Source organism: Protopterus annectens, chromosome 16.part0, assembly GCF_019279795.1.
Source record: "Protopterus annectens isolate FY-2018-M chromosome 16.part0, PAN1.0, whole genome shotgun sequence".
Taxonomy (NCBI): Eukaryota; Metazoa; Chordata; order Ceratodontiformes; family Protopteridae; genus Protopterus; species Protopterus annectens.
Window position 1 is genome coordinate 879814209 of NC_056750.1, and position 19937 is coordinate 879834145.

At 36.8% G+C, this 19937-nt stretch overlaps 1 protein-coding gene across 1 annotated transcript in view; it reads left to right on the forward strand.

The window, feature by feature from the left end:
- LOC122790678 (zinc finger protein 845-like) overlaps positions 1-19937 on the forward strand; it is a 368884-nt gene that overhangs the window by 38930 nt on the left and 310017 nt on the right. Inside the window, exon 2 of the mRNA XM_044058201.1 lies at positions 8465-8790. Coding sequence (XP_043914136.1) covers positions 8548-8790 — 243 coding nt within the window. The 5' untranslated portion in view covers positions 8465-8547. The remainder of the gene's footprint in view (positions 1-8464; positions 8791-19937) is intronic.

Below are 19937 nucleotides of genomic sequence, written 5' to 3' on the forward strand. Positions count from 1 at the left end.
TGAAGAAGTACACCAGGTTTAGTAGACATGAGCTGCCCTTGATGAAACCTAACTGGGATGGGTCCAGTGTTTGAAGATTTCCTGTCTTTGTTTATCATGTCCATAATAAAGTTCCCTGGGTCTGTTGATGGTCTGTCTTTGTGTAGAGGGATGGTCATTACAGTCCTCCATTTTCTAGGGACAAAGTCTTTCTGGAGGCTTTGGTTGAATAGAGACTCAAGTGAGCTTGACAGGTCATGTTTCAAGCTATTTAGGAGGCATCTTGGGATATTATCAGGACCCATTGATGGTGCGATTTTAGCTCTGGAGTGTACAATGTGGAACTGTTGTTTAGTGATAATTGGTGGAGAAATGGTAGAGGGTATTTCCTGGGAGGGATTCTGGGGGTGACAATGAAGTTAAATGTATTGGCCAGCAAATGTGCTATATCTCCCAGTTCAGTATAGGAAGTTCTATTTACTATTAGTTTAGCACACTGCTGGGTGTTCCCTTTAAGGTTGTGTACATAATTGAAAAATAACTATGGTTATCTTTAGCCTAGGAGGCTGTTTTTGCCTTGAAGTTGGCTTTGATGGATTTGATTAGTCCCCTGAGTTGCATGTTGAGACTGATAACAGTTTTTTTTTTTTTTTTTTGCCTTTTGGGCATACCCTTTCCTATTTTTGGACAAGATTTTCTTTCTTTTGTTGTATAACATATTTATACTGGGTGGGTCCACCAAGGGAGCTTGTTGTTGTTTGTCTTAAGTTTATTTCAAATTTGATACTGCTGTTTAAGTTTAGTTACTTTTATGCTTGTACAGGGTTTCTGTAAACAATTATGCATAAGCCACCATATTCTGTGAGTTGGGGGGCTTGGAATTCTGGTTCAGAAATGTGTCAATGCTTCTTTCTTCATCTTAACAGCATTATTTTCCTGATTATATAGGGGAAACATTTATTCCTGCTGTTTTAACTTTTAGATTCCTTTTTCTTGCAGATCTCTTTCATCTGTAAATGTATGTATTTCATTTGTAGGTGCACCATTTGTCCCTCAAAATTCTTGAGACTGTTTATGATCACATCTAACAAAGCTTCAGATGTTAGGAATAGTTTTAAATCAATAAACTTCTGATGCACTAGATTCACAATGCTGACTCTCTGATAATACTTTTATTATTTATTATGGGTTTTACCTTACTAGGTTTGTCATTAACCTTTTTATTTGTCTTGTGAACTTTAGAAACTTCTTGAGTATGATGCCCATCATCACTCTGCACCACCACTCTGTTTCATGCCTTCAGTATCAACTTTCCCTGCATGACCTCTGCATATAGCTTGGATAGCTAAAGCTATCTCTAACTGTGTTGGAATAAATTAAGGCACGATTTTTTATTTTTGTATTATTTTCTTCTCTGTTCTCCCGCTTAGAACTTAACTTTGTATTTTTATTTTTCAGTTTAGACTTTAATTTGACACTGAGATATACTCTGTCTATAGCTGTTATATGCTTGTCTATGTTTCCTTATTTTCTTACATTACAGCACAGTTTAAGTGACAACAGTTTGTTGTACACTACTTTAATTTTGTTTCACAGAGTATGTCTAGGTCACTAATGCTTTTTCACCTTCTGGCTTACTCACTCGCTGTTTTTTCCCCATGGAAATGATTTCCTCTTCCTCTTGCAAACAATAAATAACTACAATCCTTAGATTTGTTATTGTTGTACAACTTCTTAATTTACAGTGTTCAGGGTTTTCATAGTACCCATAACATTCTGTGTACACCTCTTATTCTGTCTTTGATCTCCTCATTCAGACCTCCCCGTGTCCTCAACCGCCCCTCCCAGACACTTGAAGGTATTCAGCTGTTCGCCATTTTGCCTTCTGGAACAGGAAGCGGCTTCAGACACGTGGGAAGGTTGTTTGAGAACTAAGTAAGGAAGTATGAAAAAGGAGGTCAAAGAGAAAATCGGAGGGACTGCAGCCAGCTGATACAGAGTGTCGTGAGTGGTGTGTGACGGGAAAATGTCAAGAAGCTGAAAGTAAGGTGTATAAAATAGTGGTGTGACCACTGCTTCTTTATGCCATAGGAACCTGGGCAGTGAAGCTACAGCAGCTGAGGAACACTAAGGAGACTGAGATGAAATGCCTGAGATGGGTGGAAGGATGCAAACTGTGAGACTGATAAAGAATGGAGGACATCAGACCAGAATGCAAAGTAGCCCCAATTGCAGAGAAGATGAAGGAGGCTAGACTGAGGTGCTTCAGTCATGTGTAGGAAAGAAGGTGATGATATGGCGAAGATTTGTGATAGATGGGTAGAAATCATCAGGAGGACATTCAGCAAACAGATGGCTGGATTGCTTGAGAGAAGACCTGTGGCAGTCAGACATGAGTACTGAGGAAGTAGTTGAGTGGTGATTCACAGGGCACTCAATCGCACCAGTTAACACAGAACCCTTCCCCATAGTACTGAAGAAGTAGGAGAGTGGTATTTCACAGGGCTCTCAATCGTACCAGTTAACACAGAACCCTTCCCCATAGTACTGAGGAAGTAGGAGAGTGGTGATTCACAGGGCTCTCAATCGTATCAGTTAACACAGAACCCTTCCCCATAAAGATGAAAGGGGTTGATGATGATGAAGGTGATGTTTACAGTTAGATGCCTGCAAAACAAATGCTAAACAGGAGAGTGGCCAACTCTTGTCCCTGTGGTACCCCACTAGTTACTATTTTATTTTTGAGATATTTTCACAACTTGAGATCTGTTGGAAAGAAAATTTATAGTCCAGCAAGACAGTATGTGTGTTTACATTGTTTGTCTAATTTTTCAATGATACTAGAATGGGGATAGTATCAAAAGATAGCCTTGACAAGATAAGCAGGATGTCTGGAGTGTCCACAGCCTCGGTAGTATTTTCAAAGAAGGTTACTAGGTTTTGGAGACACTTGCATAAACAAATGCTAGTATATTCTATGGCTTTCCATCATCATCATTTTCAGCCCTTTTTTTCCATTTTCTATAGTGGGTCAAGTGTCATGGCAACTGTCACCATCTCTCTATTTAATGCTACTCTTCTACCTTCTTCAACAGTCATGCCTGAATGTCAAAGGTCTTCTCTCACACAGTCCATCCATCTGTGTTGGATGATGTCCTTTCCGTTTGCCTCCTTCCTGTATTTTCCCAAATGTTCTTCACCAAATTGTCTTCTGCTTTCCTGCACATATACCTGAACCATTGTAATCTGCTCTCTTTGACCTTCTTTGCAACTGGAGCTACTTGGGCTTCTTTCTGGCATTGTGTTTTCATCTGTCAAACACTGTGCATCCTACCACCCGTCTCACACACTTCATTCCATCACTTGTAGCTTTCTCAACTGCTCTGCCTTCACCATCCAGGTTTCTGTACCCCATACTGGTCTCATAACTATTTTGTAGAATGTAATTTTCAACTGATTTGGCATTCTTGTGTCACACACTACTTGTAATACTCTGTGCCATTACGACTTATTCCCTATGAGTCTAACTTTGGCCTCCTCATTCAGACTTCCCCTGTCCTCAATCCCCTCCCAGATAATTCACAATGTTAACCTATTGCACCTCATTTTTCAGCTTTGTCTGATTTCCTTGGTTGCTGTCATTACAGCTCTCTTATCTGTGCTCAGTTGCATCCCATGTGCCTTCAGTTTTGCATTCTGTTCCCCTATACTTTGCTGACGTTCTTGCTGAGAGTCTGCCTGTGATGCCATATAATTTCCATAAAGCAGCATTGTTGATTAGTCCCATTCAACCTGTTTGCTAATGTAGCCCATCATCAGTATGAACAGCAGTGAGGTCAGTGCTGATCCCTGATACACACCCATTCCGACTGGGAATCCCTCAGTGAGTCTGAGCACTATTCATGCTTGTGTCATTGGGTCCTTGTACATAGCCTGCACTAATTCTACCACTGTTTACAGGACTTCAGACCATCACAAGACTGTCCAAATCAGCTTTCTTAACACTTCATTGCATGCTTTCTCCAAGTCTAGGAATGACCATTTGGTCTCTCTCCTCACCTCTAGCTTTTTCTCTATCTGTCTCACTGCAAAAATTGGGTTAGTTGCGATGCATACTGATCTGAATCTGAAACGGTTATCTCACATCTTAAACAAATACGATGCATACTGATCTGAATCTGAAACGGTTATCTCACATCTTAAACAAATATGCAGAGTAATAGAAATTATCAATCACCCTTTTCAAAACTCTCATGCAGTATATCTCTCCATACTACTGTGAATACCCTGAAGGGCCATTTCTTCCCTAACTCACACATCTTGATGATATCTGATGTGAACTCATCTGCATTCATTTCCCTGGCTTCATTTTCCGTATTGCTGTTCTTAATGTTTCTAGGGCGTGATCCTCCTCTTTCATTGTAGGCTATGCTTGGGGCAATAAAGCTTCTGTGGGGTTTTCTTCACTTATGAAACTGCTGGAAGTATTCCTTCCATCTGCCTTTGATGACCTGTGGACTGGTGAGATAGTTGTTGCTGACATCCCTTACGAAGGGTGCCTGAAGACTGTGTTCTTTATCTCATTCTGTCTTTGCCTTGCAATCTGATAACATTTGATTGCTCCATCTACTGAGTCACTTTCTATAAGCTGGTAGAGTGCCCCTGGTGCCTTGTTGTTTGCTATAGGTGCTGCTCTCTTATCCCCTTTGTTAGTCTGCCAGTATTCCTTCTTAACCTGGCATGCCTTTTCTACCTCTTACTTTTTCCTGCATTCCTTCTTTTTTTGATTACTTTCTGGACTTCTGCATTCCGCTACCAGCTTTCCTTTCATGCATTATTTCCATTCTTGGCTTGGATGCAAATCTGCTCTGTAGTCTTCACACATGGTGTTTTTGAGGTACTGCAATTCTTCTTCAACTCCATCTATTTTGTTTTTTCCTGAGGTGCCAGAGCCGTGAGAATTTCCTTGGCCTCTTGTGCTTTCATTCCAGTCAACTTTCATATCTTCAGCCTAGTATTTGTTGATTTTTAGAGCCTTCTCTCACCACTGCTTGCAGCTGAGTGTGGCAACAGACAACCAGAACTTTATGCTGTGGGATAACTGTTTTACTGGGGATGATTTTGCCATTGCTGTAGCTACCCCAATGCCCTTTTCTTGTCAGGAAGAAGTCTTCCTGAGTTGCATGTTGGTCACTCTTGCATATGATTTTATGACTGTCTGTCTTGTTAAACCATGGCCACCATCAAGCTATTTGTTGGACAGTAGTCCAGAATGTTTTTTCTTTCTTTATTATTGTTGCCCCACCTATGTGGACCCAGGCAGTCGTCATGTTTTGTCCTGTTCTGTCTGATGCAATATGTGTATTCAGGTCCCTTTAGCAACACTAACTCATGTTGTTCTGTTTTATCTAGTACGTCCTGCAGCTGCTGCCTGAATGCATTATTTTCCTCTGTATCAAAATCCTGCTGTGAGGCATAAGTTAAGATTACAAATACTGACCTGTCCTTAAACTGGAGCCTGACTGCTATGAGTCTGTCAGTACTTCTGATGACATTCCATACTGCATTCAGAAGCCTGTCCTCACTGCAGTTCGTATACTATTTCTAGTCTGTTCACTTCTGTCCATTTTATTTTCTATACATGATTCATCTATTTTAGAGTCATAATGGCTAGAAAATGCCTTGACACATAGCAGCATTAAGTGGAGAAACATCTGAACATGGGATATCAGTCCTAAGACTGAGCACGTGCATGCACGCATGCACACATGCACACACACACACACACACACACACACACACACACACACACACACACACACACACACACACACACACACACGTACATGTGCACACACACACACACACACACACAGACACATGTGCACACACACACGGGCACACGTGCGCACACACATACACGCACACGTGCACACACACACACACACACACACACACACACACACACACACACACACACACACACACACACACGTGTAGGGCCATTTTAGAATATACAGGCCACCTGATAGTATATCTTTGTTTGGACATAGCACATGCAAGAGTGTGACACATTTCACAAAAGCACAGGAAGAACATGCAAACTCCACAAAGAATGCAAAAAACTGAACATTCAGTTGGGAGTATATGTGTAATAGTAAATGCACCAAGCAAATAATTCAGATAAGGAATGATGACTTTAAACTAAATACACCAGACTTCACACTGTCAAAATGTCCTAACAAATAACAAAGTTATAAGAAAGTACTAAAATAATTAAGATAAGCACTGTTCTAAAAATGTTGCTTCAAAACTGAAGCTGTCCAGGAATGTTCCTCATATTCGTCGTGCAGCGCCTGCTGGTGGCCACATGCTGCAATGTCAGGCAGCATTGACTTGGCAATCATTGCTATTAGAAAAAAATAGTGTTTGGATGTTTTAGGGGGTGGCTTAATTTATTAATATAAGAGCACCAGGAAGAGGGTTAATGGAACATTAGTGGTTTGTTAAGGGGAGTTTTTGCCTTTTACATTTCAAGTATGTTCTTTTGCATATGTTACATCAGCTTTTGCTATAGAAGTGTTAGTGCATGCTGCTTGTCTTGACCCTGCAAAGACATTCAGTACTGTTTTACATAAATGAGTAACAGATAAATTAAATGCACTAAACATCAGTTCATGCATGATTCAGTGGTTAAAACACTGGTTAAAAACAGTATACAGCAAGTCATGGTGGGGCGTTACCACCCCATCATGTTTACACTCACTGGTGGTTCTTCACAGGTTATTTACAAGGGCCAATTCTTTTTTCCTCTTCATTTCTGAATAAATGTGGGGAAGACACTCTGGGCAATGACATAGGCTGATTAATGGAAACTGAATAGTATAATTAAATTACTTCAATAAATGATGAATACATTTTCCAGAATGATCTACAAAAGTACGTATCTGATGCAGTAGGAGTTCTCACCTTACTGTAAGTTTAGCTTTATGAAATTTGTCTAGAAGGATATGATATATTATTATGAAGTAAATAGTTAAATAAAACTATTTAAATATCTACAGAAAGTTGTAGAGAGTGGTTTAAAGTTTTACCATTGTTTACAAAGTCATAGAAGATCTGCAGACAATGCTAGACATTGGTTTAAATTTTATCTGGTGTTTTCATTTAAAGCAGTATTTCTCGACCCTGTACACCGATAGGTTGCTGTGCATTGCAGATCCAGCATCATAGCCCCACATATACTGCTGTGTATCTTAAGATCTATTCCCCAACCCCAAAGGATCATGTAAGCCATTTTTTATTATGCTTATTTTCCCTGGACCAATACTATGACCTGTGCCATTCTGTAGCTCAGATCTGTTTTACAATACCATGCAACCAATATCATACATTTTGTTTTGTTGGTCTGATGTCCAGCATCATTTATACTGGAGAGCTGTTATATATCCGGGATCTATTACTTTAATTCGTAGGATTACATAGTCCATTCTAAGTTGGAGAAATGTTACTCATCCCCATAGACTCATACAGGCTATTCTGTATCCATGCCATTGACTAACTCAGGCAATTCTGTATCAAAGATCTATTACCTTACAGAATGACCGGTATCATTCTTTGTTACAGATCAGTTGTCTGATATCACATTCCCATGTGAGCCGTTCTGTATCTCTTATCTGATTTCTATCTCTATAGGCCAGCATGACTCATTCTGTATCCTAGATGTGTTTTCTGACATCACTGACCCATGCGAGTCATGCTATATCACCTGCATGTTACTGAATGTCAGACATGCACCTGACACTGTTCTAGTGCAAAATGTATAATTACTGTTGTATTACAGATACATGCAACCTGCCCTGAATGATTTTGTTGTATTAGGCAGCCTCTTTTATTCCCCCCTTTTTTTTAAAAATGAGACTTTACAACTTTATATCATGACGGTATGACATTCCCCTGCTTGTCTGACCCACATCATGTTTTCTCTTACACTACTGCTTTTGGACAATTTTGATGTTCATTTTGGAACTGAGCCCAGTTTGTCCCTTTCAGTTGTTGACTCTAAGATTATGTTTTTTTGCCCATCAAAAGGTTCTGCTAGATAGCTTAATCATCGAAGACAATCTTTAGTAATGGTTTGGCTGCATAAGACCAAACCTGGTAAGCAGACAGTGACCCCATCTTCTCCCCTTTTCACATTTTCTTCCCAGTTTCGCATACATGAGTGAGCAGCCAGCACTTTGCAGTAACTCTTGCAAAATGTTAGGGTTCATCTTTCTGCTAGGGATCCCGTTTCCACACTGCAGAGAGGGAGCATCCTAGATGCTTGCTCCCTCTCCCTGCCTTGGACTTGGTGTGGATCCCAGGTCACCGTGTTAGTGGGGTGACATTCATTCATTCAGTCTTGTGACAAAAGATGCATACACATAACTGCCATTGTAATGTACAGCCACTAAACTTGATTATTTCTATATTTGTTTTCCAGGAACAGTATATCACACAAGAGTTTAAAAAAGCTCCACAAGATTTTACACAATGTGGAACAAAAAGCAGTCCAGCAGCTGAGGAATGAACAAGTCGCAGTTCACAAAAAAGATGAAAGAAAACGTTAAGCGCTTTAAAAATTCTGTTATGGCTGCCTGTGTGACAGAGTCTGATGCTAACTTGAAGGCCAAGAAAGCTGTAATAGAGCGCCTGGAAGAGATGGAAGCAGATACTGAATACCTTAAAAATAATGCTGTGAGCACTCATGAATCAGTGTTGGATGGCAAGTCAGGGACTAGAAACTGGGAATCTACAAGTTTTCTAACAGTAAGTGTGCTTCTCATTTCTAGTTTTATGTGCGTTTAATTTCATAAAGTTGAGTTTTGTGTTTATAGCTGACATGTAAAAAACATTTAGCTTGTGAGGGAAGCTGTCACTACCAGGGAAGGGCATTATTTTCAAAAATAACACACCCTGGAGGGCACTGTTGTACTCAGACAATGGGCTATTTGTTAAATTATTTATTTATTTTTTATTATTACTATGTATATTTTGTTAGCTTTTAGATGTAAGGTAGTTCCTCCGCCTAATGTTTCAAACTTGGTATAGTAGATGTAATTGTTGTTGGGGGAAAGTGTTTTGCATCCAAAATATAAGTTATGTAAATATTTAATATCTGCACACACACATTCAGAAGCATGGACAGACAGACCCACAGACATATACATAGAAACAGACACACATTCAAAAACACAGACAGGCAAATGGACTCACACATGTGTACATCATCATGTAAAATGGTGAAAAAAAACATTCAAAGGTAAATGCTCTCTCTCTCTCACACACACACACTGCACTTTAACATCAGCTTTGTTGAGTGAACACATCTTCAAATGTCTCATTGTGAACAAATGAATAAAAAAGAAAAACTAATGCAAGGCATGCCATCTGCTTCCCTCCATCCCCTTTACTCTTTTAGATTTCATTGTATATTACTGCTCCGTCCTTTACTCTCTTACATTTCATTGTATGTTACTGCTCTGTCCTTTACTCTATTACATTTCATTGTATGTTACTGCTCTGTCCTTTACTCTCTTACATTTCATTGTATATTACTGCTCTGTCCTTTACTCTCTTACATTTCATTGTATGTTACTGCTCTGTCCTTTACTCTCTTACATTTCATTGTATATTACTGCTCTGTCCTTTACTCTCTTACATTTCACTGTATATAACTGCTCTGTCCTTTACTCTCTTACATTTCACTGTATATTACTGCTCTGTCCTTTACTCTCTTACATTTCATTGTATATTACTGCTCTGTCCTTTACTCTCTTACATTTCACTGTATATAACTGCTCTGTCCTTTACTCTCTTACATTTCATTGTATGTTACTGCTCTGTCCTTTACTCTCTTACATTTCACTGTATATAACTGCTCTGTCCTTTACTCTCTTACATTTCACTGCATATTACTGCTCTGTCCTTTACTCTCTTACATTTCATTGTATGTTACTGCTCTGTCCTTTACTCCCTTACATTTCATTGTATATTACTGCTCTGTCCTTTACTCCCTTACATTTCATTGTATATTACTGCTCTGTCCTTTACTCTCTTACATTTCATTGTATATTACTGCTCTCTGATTTAATCTCTTACATTTCATTGTATATTACTGCTCTCTGATTTAATCTCTTACATTTCATTGTATATTACTGCTCTGTCCTTTACTCTCTTACATTTCATTGTATGTTACTGCTCTTTCCTTTACTCTCTTACATTTCATTGTATGTTACTGTGCTGTCCTTTACTCTCTTACATTTCACTGTATATTACTGCTCTGTCCTTTACTCTCTTACATTTCATTGTATATTACTGCTCTGTCCTTTACTCCCTTACATTTCATTGTATGTTACTGCTCTGTCCTTTACTCTCTTACATTTCATTGTATATTACTGCTCCGTCCTTTACTCCCTTACATTTCATTGTATGTTACTGCTCTGTCCTTTACTCTCTTACATTTCACTGTATATTACTGCTCCGTCCTTTACTCTCTTACATTTCACTGTATATAACTGCTCTGCCCTTTACTCTCTTACATTTCATTGTATATTACTGCTCCGTCCTTTACTCCGTTACATTTCATTGTATGTTACTGCTCTGTCCTTTACTCTCTTACATTTCATTGTATATTACTGCTCCGTCCTTTACTCCCTTACATTTCATTGTATGTTACTGCTCCGTCCTTTACTCTCTTACATTTCATTGTATGTTACTGCTCTGTCCTTTACTCCCTTACATTTCATTGTATATTACTGCTCTGTCCTTTACTCTCTTACATTTCATTGTATATTACTGCTCTGTCCTTTACTCCCTTACATTTCATTGTATATTACTGCTCCGTCCTTTACTCTCTTACATTTCATTGTATATTACTGCTCTGTCCTTTACTCTCTTACATTTCATTGTATATTACTGCTCTGTCCTTTACTCTCTTACATTTCATTGTATATTACTGCCTGTCCTTTACTCCCTTACATTTCATTGTATATTACTGCTCTGTCCTTTACTCTCTTACATTTCATTGTATATTACTGCTCTGTCCTTTACTCTCTTACATTTCATTGTATATTACTGCTCCGTCCTTTACTCTCTTACATTTCATTGTATATTACTGCTCTGTTCTTTACTCTCTTACATTTCATTGTATATTACTGCTCTGTCCTTTACTCTCTTACATTTCATTGTATATTACTGCTCTGTCCTTTACTCTCTTACATTTCATTGTATATTACTGCTCTGTCCTTTACTCTCTTACATTTCATTGTATATTACTGCTCTGTCCTTTACTCTCTTACATTTCACTGGATATTACTGCTCCGTCCTTTACTCTCTTACATTTCATTGTATGCTACTGATCTGTCCTTTACTCCCTTACATTTCATTGTATATAACTGCTCCGTCCTTTACTCTCTTACATTTCATTGTATGTTACTGATCTGTCCTTTACTCCCTTACATTTCATTGTATATAACTGCTCCGTCCTTTACTCTCTTACATTTCACTGGATATTACTGCTCCGTCCTTTACTCTCTTACATTTCATTGTATGTTACTGCTCTGTCCTTTACTCCCTTACATTTCATTGTATATTACTGCTCCGTCCTTTACTCTCTTACATTTCACTGTATATTACTGCTCTGTCCTTTACTCTCTTACATTTCATTGTATATTACTGCTCTGTCCTTTACTCTCTTACATTTCATTGTATGTTACTGCTCCATCCTTTACTCTCTTACATTTCATTGTATATTACTGCTCTGTCCTTTACTCTCTTACATTTCACTGTATATTACTGCTCTGTCCTTTACTCCCTTACATTTCATTGTATGTTACTGCTCTGTCCTTTACTCTCTTACATTTCATTGTATGTTACTGCTCTGTCCTTTACTCTCTTACATTTCACTGTATATTACTGCTCTGTCCTTTACTCTCTTACATTTCATTGTATATTACTGCTCTGTCCTTTACTCTCTTACATTTCATTGTATATTACTGCTCTGTCCTTTACTCTCTTACATTTCATTGTATATTGCTGCTCTGTCCTTTACTCTCTTACATTTCATTGTATGTTACTACTCTGTCCTTTACTCTCTTACATTTCACTGTATATTACTGCTCTGTCCTTTACTCTCTTACATTTCATTGTATATTACTGCTCTGTCCTTTACTCTCTTACATTTCATTGTATATTACTGCTCTCTGATTTAATCTCTTACATTTCATTGTATATTACTGCTCTGTCCTTTACTCTCTTACATTTCATTGTATATTACTGCTCTGTCCTTTACTCTCTTACATTTCATTGTATGTTACTGCTCTGTCCTTTACTCTCTTACATTTCATTGTATATTACTGCTCTGTCCTTTACTCTCTTACATTTCATTGTATATTACTGCTCTGTCCTTTACTCTCTTACATTTCATTGTATATTACTGCTCTGTCCTTTACTCTCTTACATTTCATTGTATTACTGCTCTGTGATTTGTTCTCTTACATTTCATTGTATATTATTGCTCTGTCCTTTACTCTCTTACATTTCATTGTATATTACTGCTCTGTCCTTTACTCTTACATTTCATTGTATGTTACTGCTCTGTCCTTTACTCTCTTACATTTCATTGTATATTACTGCTCTGTCCTTTACTCTCTTACATTTCATTGTATATTACTGCTCTGTCCTTTACTCTCTTACATTTCATTGTATATTACTGCTCTGTCCTTTACTCTCTTACATTTCATTGTATATTACTGCTCTGTCCTTTACTCTCTTACATTTCATTGTATATTACTGCTCTGTCCTTTACTCTCTTACATTTCATTGTATGTTACTGCTCTGTCCTTTACTCTCTTACATTTCATTGTATATTACTGCTCTGTCCTTTACTCTCTTACATTTCATTGTATGTTACTGCTCCTTTACTCTCTTACATTTCACTGTATATTACTGTCTGTCCTTTACTCTCTTACATTTCATTGTATATTACTGCTCTGTCCTTTACTCTCTTACATTTCATTGTATATTACTGCTCTGTCCTTTACTCTCTTACATCTCATTGTATATTACTGCTCTGTCCTTTACTCTCTTACATTTCATTGTATATTACTGCTCCGTCCTTTACTCTCTTACATTTCATTGTATATTACTGCTCTGTCCTTTACTCTCTTACATTTCATTGTATATTACTGCTCTGTCCTTTACTCTCTTACATTTCATTGTATATTACTGCTCTGTCCTTTACTCTCTTACATTTCATTGTATATTACTGCTCTGTCCTTTACTCTCTTACATTTCATTGTATATTACTGCTCTGTCCTTTACTCTCTTACATTTCATTGTATATTACTGCTCTGTCCTTTACTCTCTTACATTTCATTGTATATTACTGCTCTGTCCTTTACTCTCTTACATTTCATTGTATGTTACTGCTCTGTCCTTTACTCTCTTACATTTCATTGTATGTTACTGCTCTGTCCTTTACTCTCTTACATTTCATTGTATGTTACTGCTCTGTCCTTTACTCTCTTACATTTCATTGTATGTTACTGCTCTGTCCTTTACTCTCTTACATTTCATTGTATGTTACTGCTCTGTCCTTTACTCTCTTACATTTCATTGTATGTTACTGCTCTGTCCTTTACTCTCTTACATTTCATTGTATATTACTGCTCTGTCCTTTACTCTCTTACATTTCATTGTATGTTACTGCTCTGTCCTTTACTCTCTTACATTTCATTGTATGTTACTGCTCTGTCCTTTACTCTCTTACATTTCATTGTATATTACTGCTCTGTCCTTTACTCTCTTACATTTCATTGTATATTACTGCTCTGTCCTTTACTCTCTTACATTTCATTGTATGTTACTGCTCTGTCCTTTACTCTCTTACATTTCATTGTATGTTACTGCTCTGTCCTTTACTCTCTTACATTTCATTGTATATTACTGCTCTGTCCTTTACTCTCTTACATTTCATTGTATATTACTGCTCTGTCCTTTACTCTCTTACATTTCATTGTATATTACTGCTCTGTCCTTTACTCTCTTACATTTCATTGTATGTTACTGCTCTGTCCTTTACTCTCTTACATTTCATTGTATATTACTGCTCTGTCCTTTACTCTCTTACATTTCATTGTATATTACTGCTCTGTCCTTTACTCTCTTACATTTCATTGTATATTACTGCTCTGTCCTTTACTCTCTTACATTTCATTGTATATTACTGCTCTGTCCTTTACTCTCTTACATTTCATTGTATATTACTGCTCTGTCCTTTACTCTCTTACATTTCATTGTATATTACTGCTCTGTCCTTTACTCTTACATTTCATTGTATATTACTGCTCTGTCCTTTACTCTCTTACATTTCATTGTATATTACTGCTCTGTCCTTTACTCCCTTACATTTCATTGTATGTTACTGCTCTGTCCTTTACTCTTACATTTCATTGTATATTACTGCTCTGTCCTTTACTCCCTTACATTTCATTGTATGTTACTGCTCTGTCCTTTACTCTCTTACATTTCATTGTATATTACTGCTCTGTCCTTTACTCTCTTACATTTCATTGTATATTACTGCTCTGTCCTTTACTCTCTTACATTTCATTGTATATTACTGCTCTGTCCTTTACTCTCTTACATTTCATTGTATATTACTGCTCTGTCCTTTACTCTCTTACATTTCATTGTATATTACTGCTCTGTCCTTTACTCTCTTACATTTCATTGTATATTACTGCTCTGTCCTTTACTCTCTTACATTTCATTGTATATTACTGCTCTGTCCTTTACTCTCTTACATTTCATTGTATATTACTGCTCTGTCCTTTACTCTCTTACATTTCATTGTATATTACTGCTCTGTCCTTTACTCTCTTACATTTCATTGTATATTACTGCTCTGTCCTTTACTCTCTTACATTTCATTGTATATTACTGCTCTGTCCTTTACTCTCTTACATTTCATTGTATATTACTGCTCTGTCCTTTACTCTCTTACATTTCACTGTATATTACTGCTCTGTCCTTTACTCTCTTACATTTCATTGTATATTACTGCTCTGTCCTTTACTCTCTTACATTTCATTGTATATTACTGCTCTGTCCTTTACTCTCTTACATTTCATTGTATATTACTGCTCTGTCCTTTACTCTCTTACATTTCATTGTATATTACTGCTCTGTCCTTTACTCTCTTACATTTCATTGTATATTACTGCTCTGTCCTTTACTCTCTTACATTTCATTGTATATTACTGCTCTGTCCTTTACTCTCTTACATTTCATTGTATATTACTGCTCTGTCCTTTACTCTCTTACATTTCATTGTATATTACTGCTCTGTCCTTTACTCTCTTACATTTCATTGTATATTACTGCTCTGTCCTTTACTCTCTTACATTTCATTGTATATTACTGCTCTGTCCTTTACTCTCTTACATTTCATTGTATATTACTGCTCTGTCCTTTACTCTCTTACATTTCATTGTATATTACTGCTCTGTCCTTTACTCTCTTACATTTCATTGTATATTACTGCTCTGTCCTTTACTCTCTTACATTTCATTGTATATTACTGCTCTGTCCTTTACTCTCTTACATTTCATTGTATATTACTGCTCTGTCCTTTACTCTCTTACATTTCATTGTATATTACTGCTCTGTCCTTTACTCTCTTACATTTCATTGTATATTACTGCTCTGTCCTTTACTCTCTTACATTTCATTGTATATTACTGCTCTGTCCTTTACTCTCTTACATTTCATTGTATATTACTGCTCTGTCCTTTACTCTCTTACATTTCATTGTATATTACTGCTCCGTCCTTTACTCTCTTACATTTCATTGTATATTACTGCTCTGTCCTTTACTCTCTTACATTTCATTGTATATTACTGCTCTGTCCTTTACTCTCTTACATTTCATTGTATATTACTGCTCTGTCCTTTACTCTCTTACATTTCATTGTATATTACTGCTCTGTCCTTTACTCTCTTACATTTCATTGTATATTACTGCTCTGTCCTTTACTCTCTTACATTTCATTGTATATTACTGCTCTGTCCTTTACTCTCTTACATTTCATTGTATATTACTGCTCTGTCCTTTACTCTCTTACATTTCATTGTATATTACTGCTCTGTCCTTTACTCTCTTACATTTCATTGTATATTACTGCTCTGTCCTTTACTCTCTTACATTTCATTGTATATTACTGCTCTGTCCTTTACTCTCTTACATTTCATTGTATATTACTGCTCTGTCCTTTACTCTCTTACATTTCATTGTATATTACTGCTCTGTCCTTTACTCTCTTACATTTCATTGTATATTACTGCTCTGTCCTTTACTCTCTTACATTTCATTGTATATTACTGCTCTGTCCTTTACTCTCTTACATTTCATTGTATATTACTGCTCTGTCCTTTACTCTCTTACATTTCATTGTATATTACTGCTCTGTCCTTTACTCTCTTACATTTCATTGTATGTTACTGCTCTGTCCTTTACTCTCTTACATTTCATTGTATATTACTGCTCTGTCCTTTACTCTCTTACATTTCATTGTATATTACTGCTCTGTCCTTTACTCTCTTACATTTCATTGTATATTACTGCTCTGTCCTTTACTCTCTTACATTTCATTGTATGTTACTGCTCTGTCCTTTACTCTCTTACATTTCATTGTATATTACTGCTCTGTCCTTTACTCTCTTACATTTCATTGTATATTACTGCTCTGTCCTTTACTCCCTTACATTTCATTGTATATTACTGCTCTGTCCTTTACTCTCTTACATTTCATTGTATATTACTGCTCTGTCCTTTACTCTCTTACATTTCATTGTATATTACTGCTCTGTCTTTTACTCTCTTACATTTCATTGTATATTACTGCTCTGTCCTTTACTCTCTTACATTTCATTGTATATTACTGCTCTTTCCTTTACTCTCTTACATTTCATTGTATGTTACTGCTCTGTCCTTTACTCTCTTACATCTCATTGTATATTACTCCTCTGTCCATTGATTTTTTTTTTCAGTAAATCATTCATGGTGGATTAAAATCCTTCAATAATACTAGAGATTAAAACTTTCATAACTCTTGTTTTTCAAAAAATCGTTAATAAAGTATTCCCTGTTGCAATCGGCACTGTCTCCTTCATGCACTCAAGTGTACTTGCATTTAAGCATGCACACTTTTTTATTTTATTTAATTTATCTTCTAATTTTAGAACTCCTGAACAGCAAAGCTCTGTTTAGTGAATGTAACAAATGGTGCCATTTACTTTTTTACTGTCCAAGCTTCACGGCAGATTAATATACTGCTATGAAGTGGCACAGGTGGTTTTCACTGAGCAGTACCTGTATATTAACACCTTGCTGGAGAACGTTTGTTGTCCAGTCTGAATGGTGATGTTCAGGTTGCCCATTCTCAAAGATTCTTGACAATGCCAGGGTCACACAGATATGTTTTTGCAAAAAAATATTGAATAGGAGTTAGCTTGAGCAATTTAAAGAATTTATTTATTTTTGTTTGTTGACTGGGAAGTTACAACAGGACATAGATGATTTACAACAGAAGCCTGGGAACAATGCAGGGTTACACAGATTGAAAAAAAAACTTCTTTTTTTTCCTTTCGACTTTTTCCCATTAAGGAGCAGAAGAATGGTATGCAGAATGATTGGTAATGGAGTTTTATTGTGTCGAGTTACCAGCCTGGTGCCCAACCTTCCACAGAAAGCACACACTCGTACACATTCACACCTAGGGCCAATTTAGAGTGTCCAATCCACCTTCTAATTGAAGTATACGGTGATACCCATTAACAATATAAGCATGTATTAACATGCTGAAATGCAGGCAGACTATAAATGTCTTTAAAAAATATCCATGCGATTAGTATATCTTTGATTAACTTTTCTGGGTTCTGGGGGAATAAAATGCTGCCAAGCTGCTTAACATGCTGTTAGCTGTGTGCTACAGTTGTCACTGTTGTTCAGCGGTTGTTTGTGCCATGAACTGCTGAACTTGTTTGCTTTCAAGACCACAGTGATTTTGTGCTGCTTACTGTTTGACCAAACAAGACTTTTCTTTGAGAAGATGACACAACTATTCGGCTTCTGTCTTTTTCTCTGGAGGACACTGTTTCTGCACTTTTATTTCTTATTTTGTATAGGAGAGATTGCTGCCTTAGTATTTTGTTCCAAGTTGCACACTTGGCAATATTAGAATTAAGTTTTCTCCTCTGCTATGCTGGCTGAACTTTGCAGACTGTTAGTTAAGAGTTGTATGGAAAGTGGTTTGGGACATCTGAGTGGATCACGTTATTGTTTTTGTATATACAGCAAACATGGCTTATTTTACTTTTCTGGAGATTTTTGCTTTTACTGCATGTTGTCTGTACTTGTTCATAGTGGTACACTCAGAGTAATTTTCTTATCTTTGGATTTATGGTCTTGGTAATACTGGCACATTTTAAGACTGCCCAAAGTATTTTTTTTCTCAAGTACTGATATTAAGACTACTATACTGGGGAGCTTTTTTCTGAACTTTTTGTGGCTGACTCAAAGTGTGTTGTCTTTACTTCTGGTTTAAAGTAGCCATTGTTTGTTATTTTCAGTTGGTTGAGTTTATTGATTTGACAGCTTTTGATTTTAGATTTTTGTAATGTTGAGGTGAACCTTCATTTACTTTATAGCACTGAAATGTTTAATTACAGTGTTGCCATCCCAGGTGACTTTCTGGTCACCTTTATTTATTTGCTGGCTTGCCCCCAAATGAGTTAGTTGTATACTTTCACAAAAAGCTAAGTGAGTTAGTTATAGTTAATCACTGATGTAACCTTGAGTTCATTTGACCCTTACTGATCATGGCAAATTCCTCTGGAGATTCTGGCCTTTGTGTACGATTCATTTTGTTTCATTAATTAGGATCCCTTATGATGTTTGCGATCTGTGTTTTTAAGTGATTATTATGTCTTGACTGAGTACATTTCATGTGTTGTGGAAATTAGAATATATTGTGCAAACATCAGTTGTTCAGAACTTGTCTGAGACTGTATGTCACTGACACATTCTTTGCTGACATTTATTTCCAAATTACTAATTGGAGCCTACTACATCCTACGGCTTTGAAAGCTAACCGTATGACTTTCTGTCTTTGTTTATTTATTTATTTATTTACAGGGGTAGATCACCGGTCAAGGATGATCCATTGCAGGCCGAGCTCGGGTGGTAATGAACGTAACCAAAGGGTACAAGTACTGCAACGCAAACAAAAATACAATGCAAATGTAAAATAAGCAGTGTTACAGTGATGATTTCTAGGACATTATACATAAATTCATGATAATAACAATGTACTTTATCAAAACATGGGGTATAATTGGGGGGGGGGGTTGAGTAGCTTTCCAGTAGTAAGAGAACAAGTAGAGAAACATCAGGAAGGCACAGGGGAGTCCAGTTTGGAAAGGGTTAAAGGAGCTGAATAATTACATACGTATTTATAAGATGTGCTTTGTTTTTTCTCTGTTATGCATTTCGAGATTTAGGGTTTGATATAACAACGTTCGATCATCTGATCGTTCGTTGTTATAATATAGACCCTTGGCTTTGAGTATGTCATGAGCTCAGTTACAAACTGCTGATGTCTTCTTATCTTAGCAATTGGGCTGTATATGGATGTTCCTTTAAGAGTTTGCTGATGTTTTTCATGTAGACATGGCACATATGACAGAATCGATAGAGTGTATATTTCAAATGAGTTGATTAACAGTTTGGGTAAGGTTAAAGTAATTTCATGTCCTCTTTCAGATCATAATGGTATTTCTTTTGAACTACTAATTAATCCAAGCAATTGTGTTCAGATTAAAAAATTCCAACTTACATAACCAACCAGTAAGAA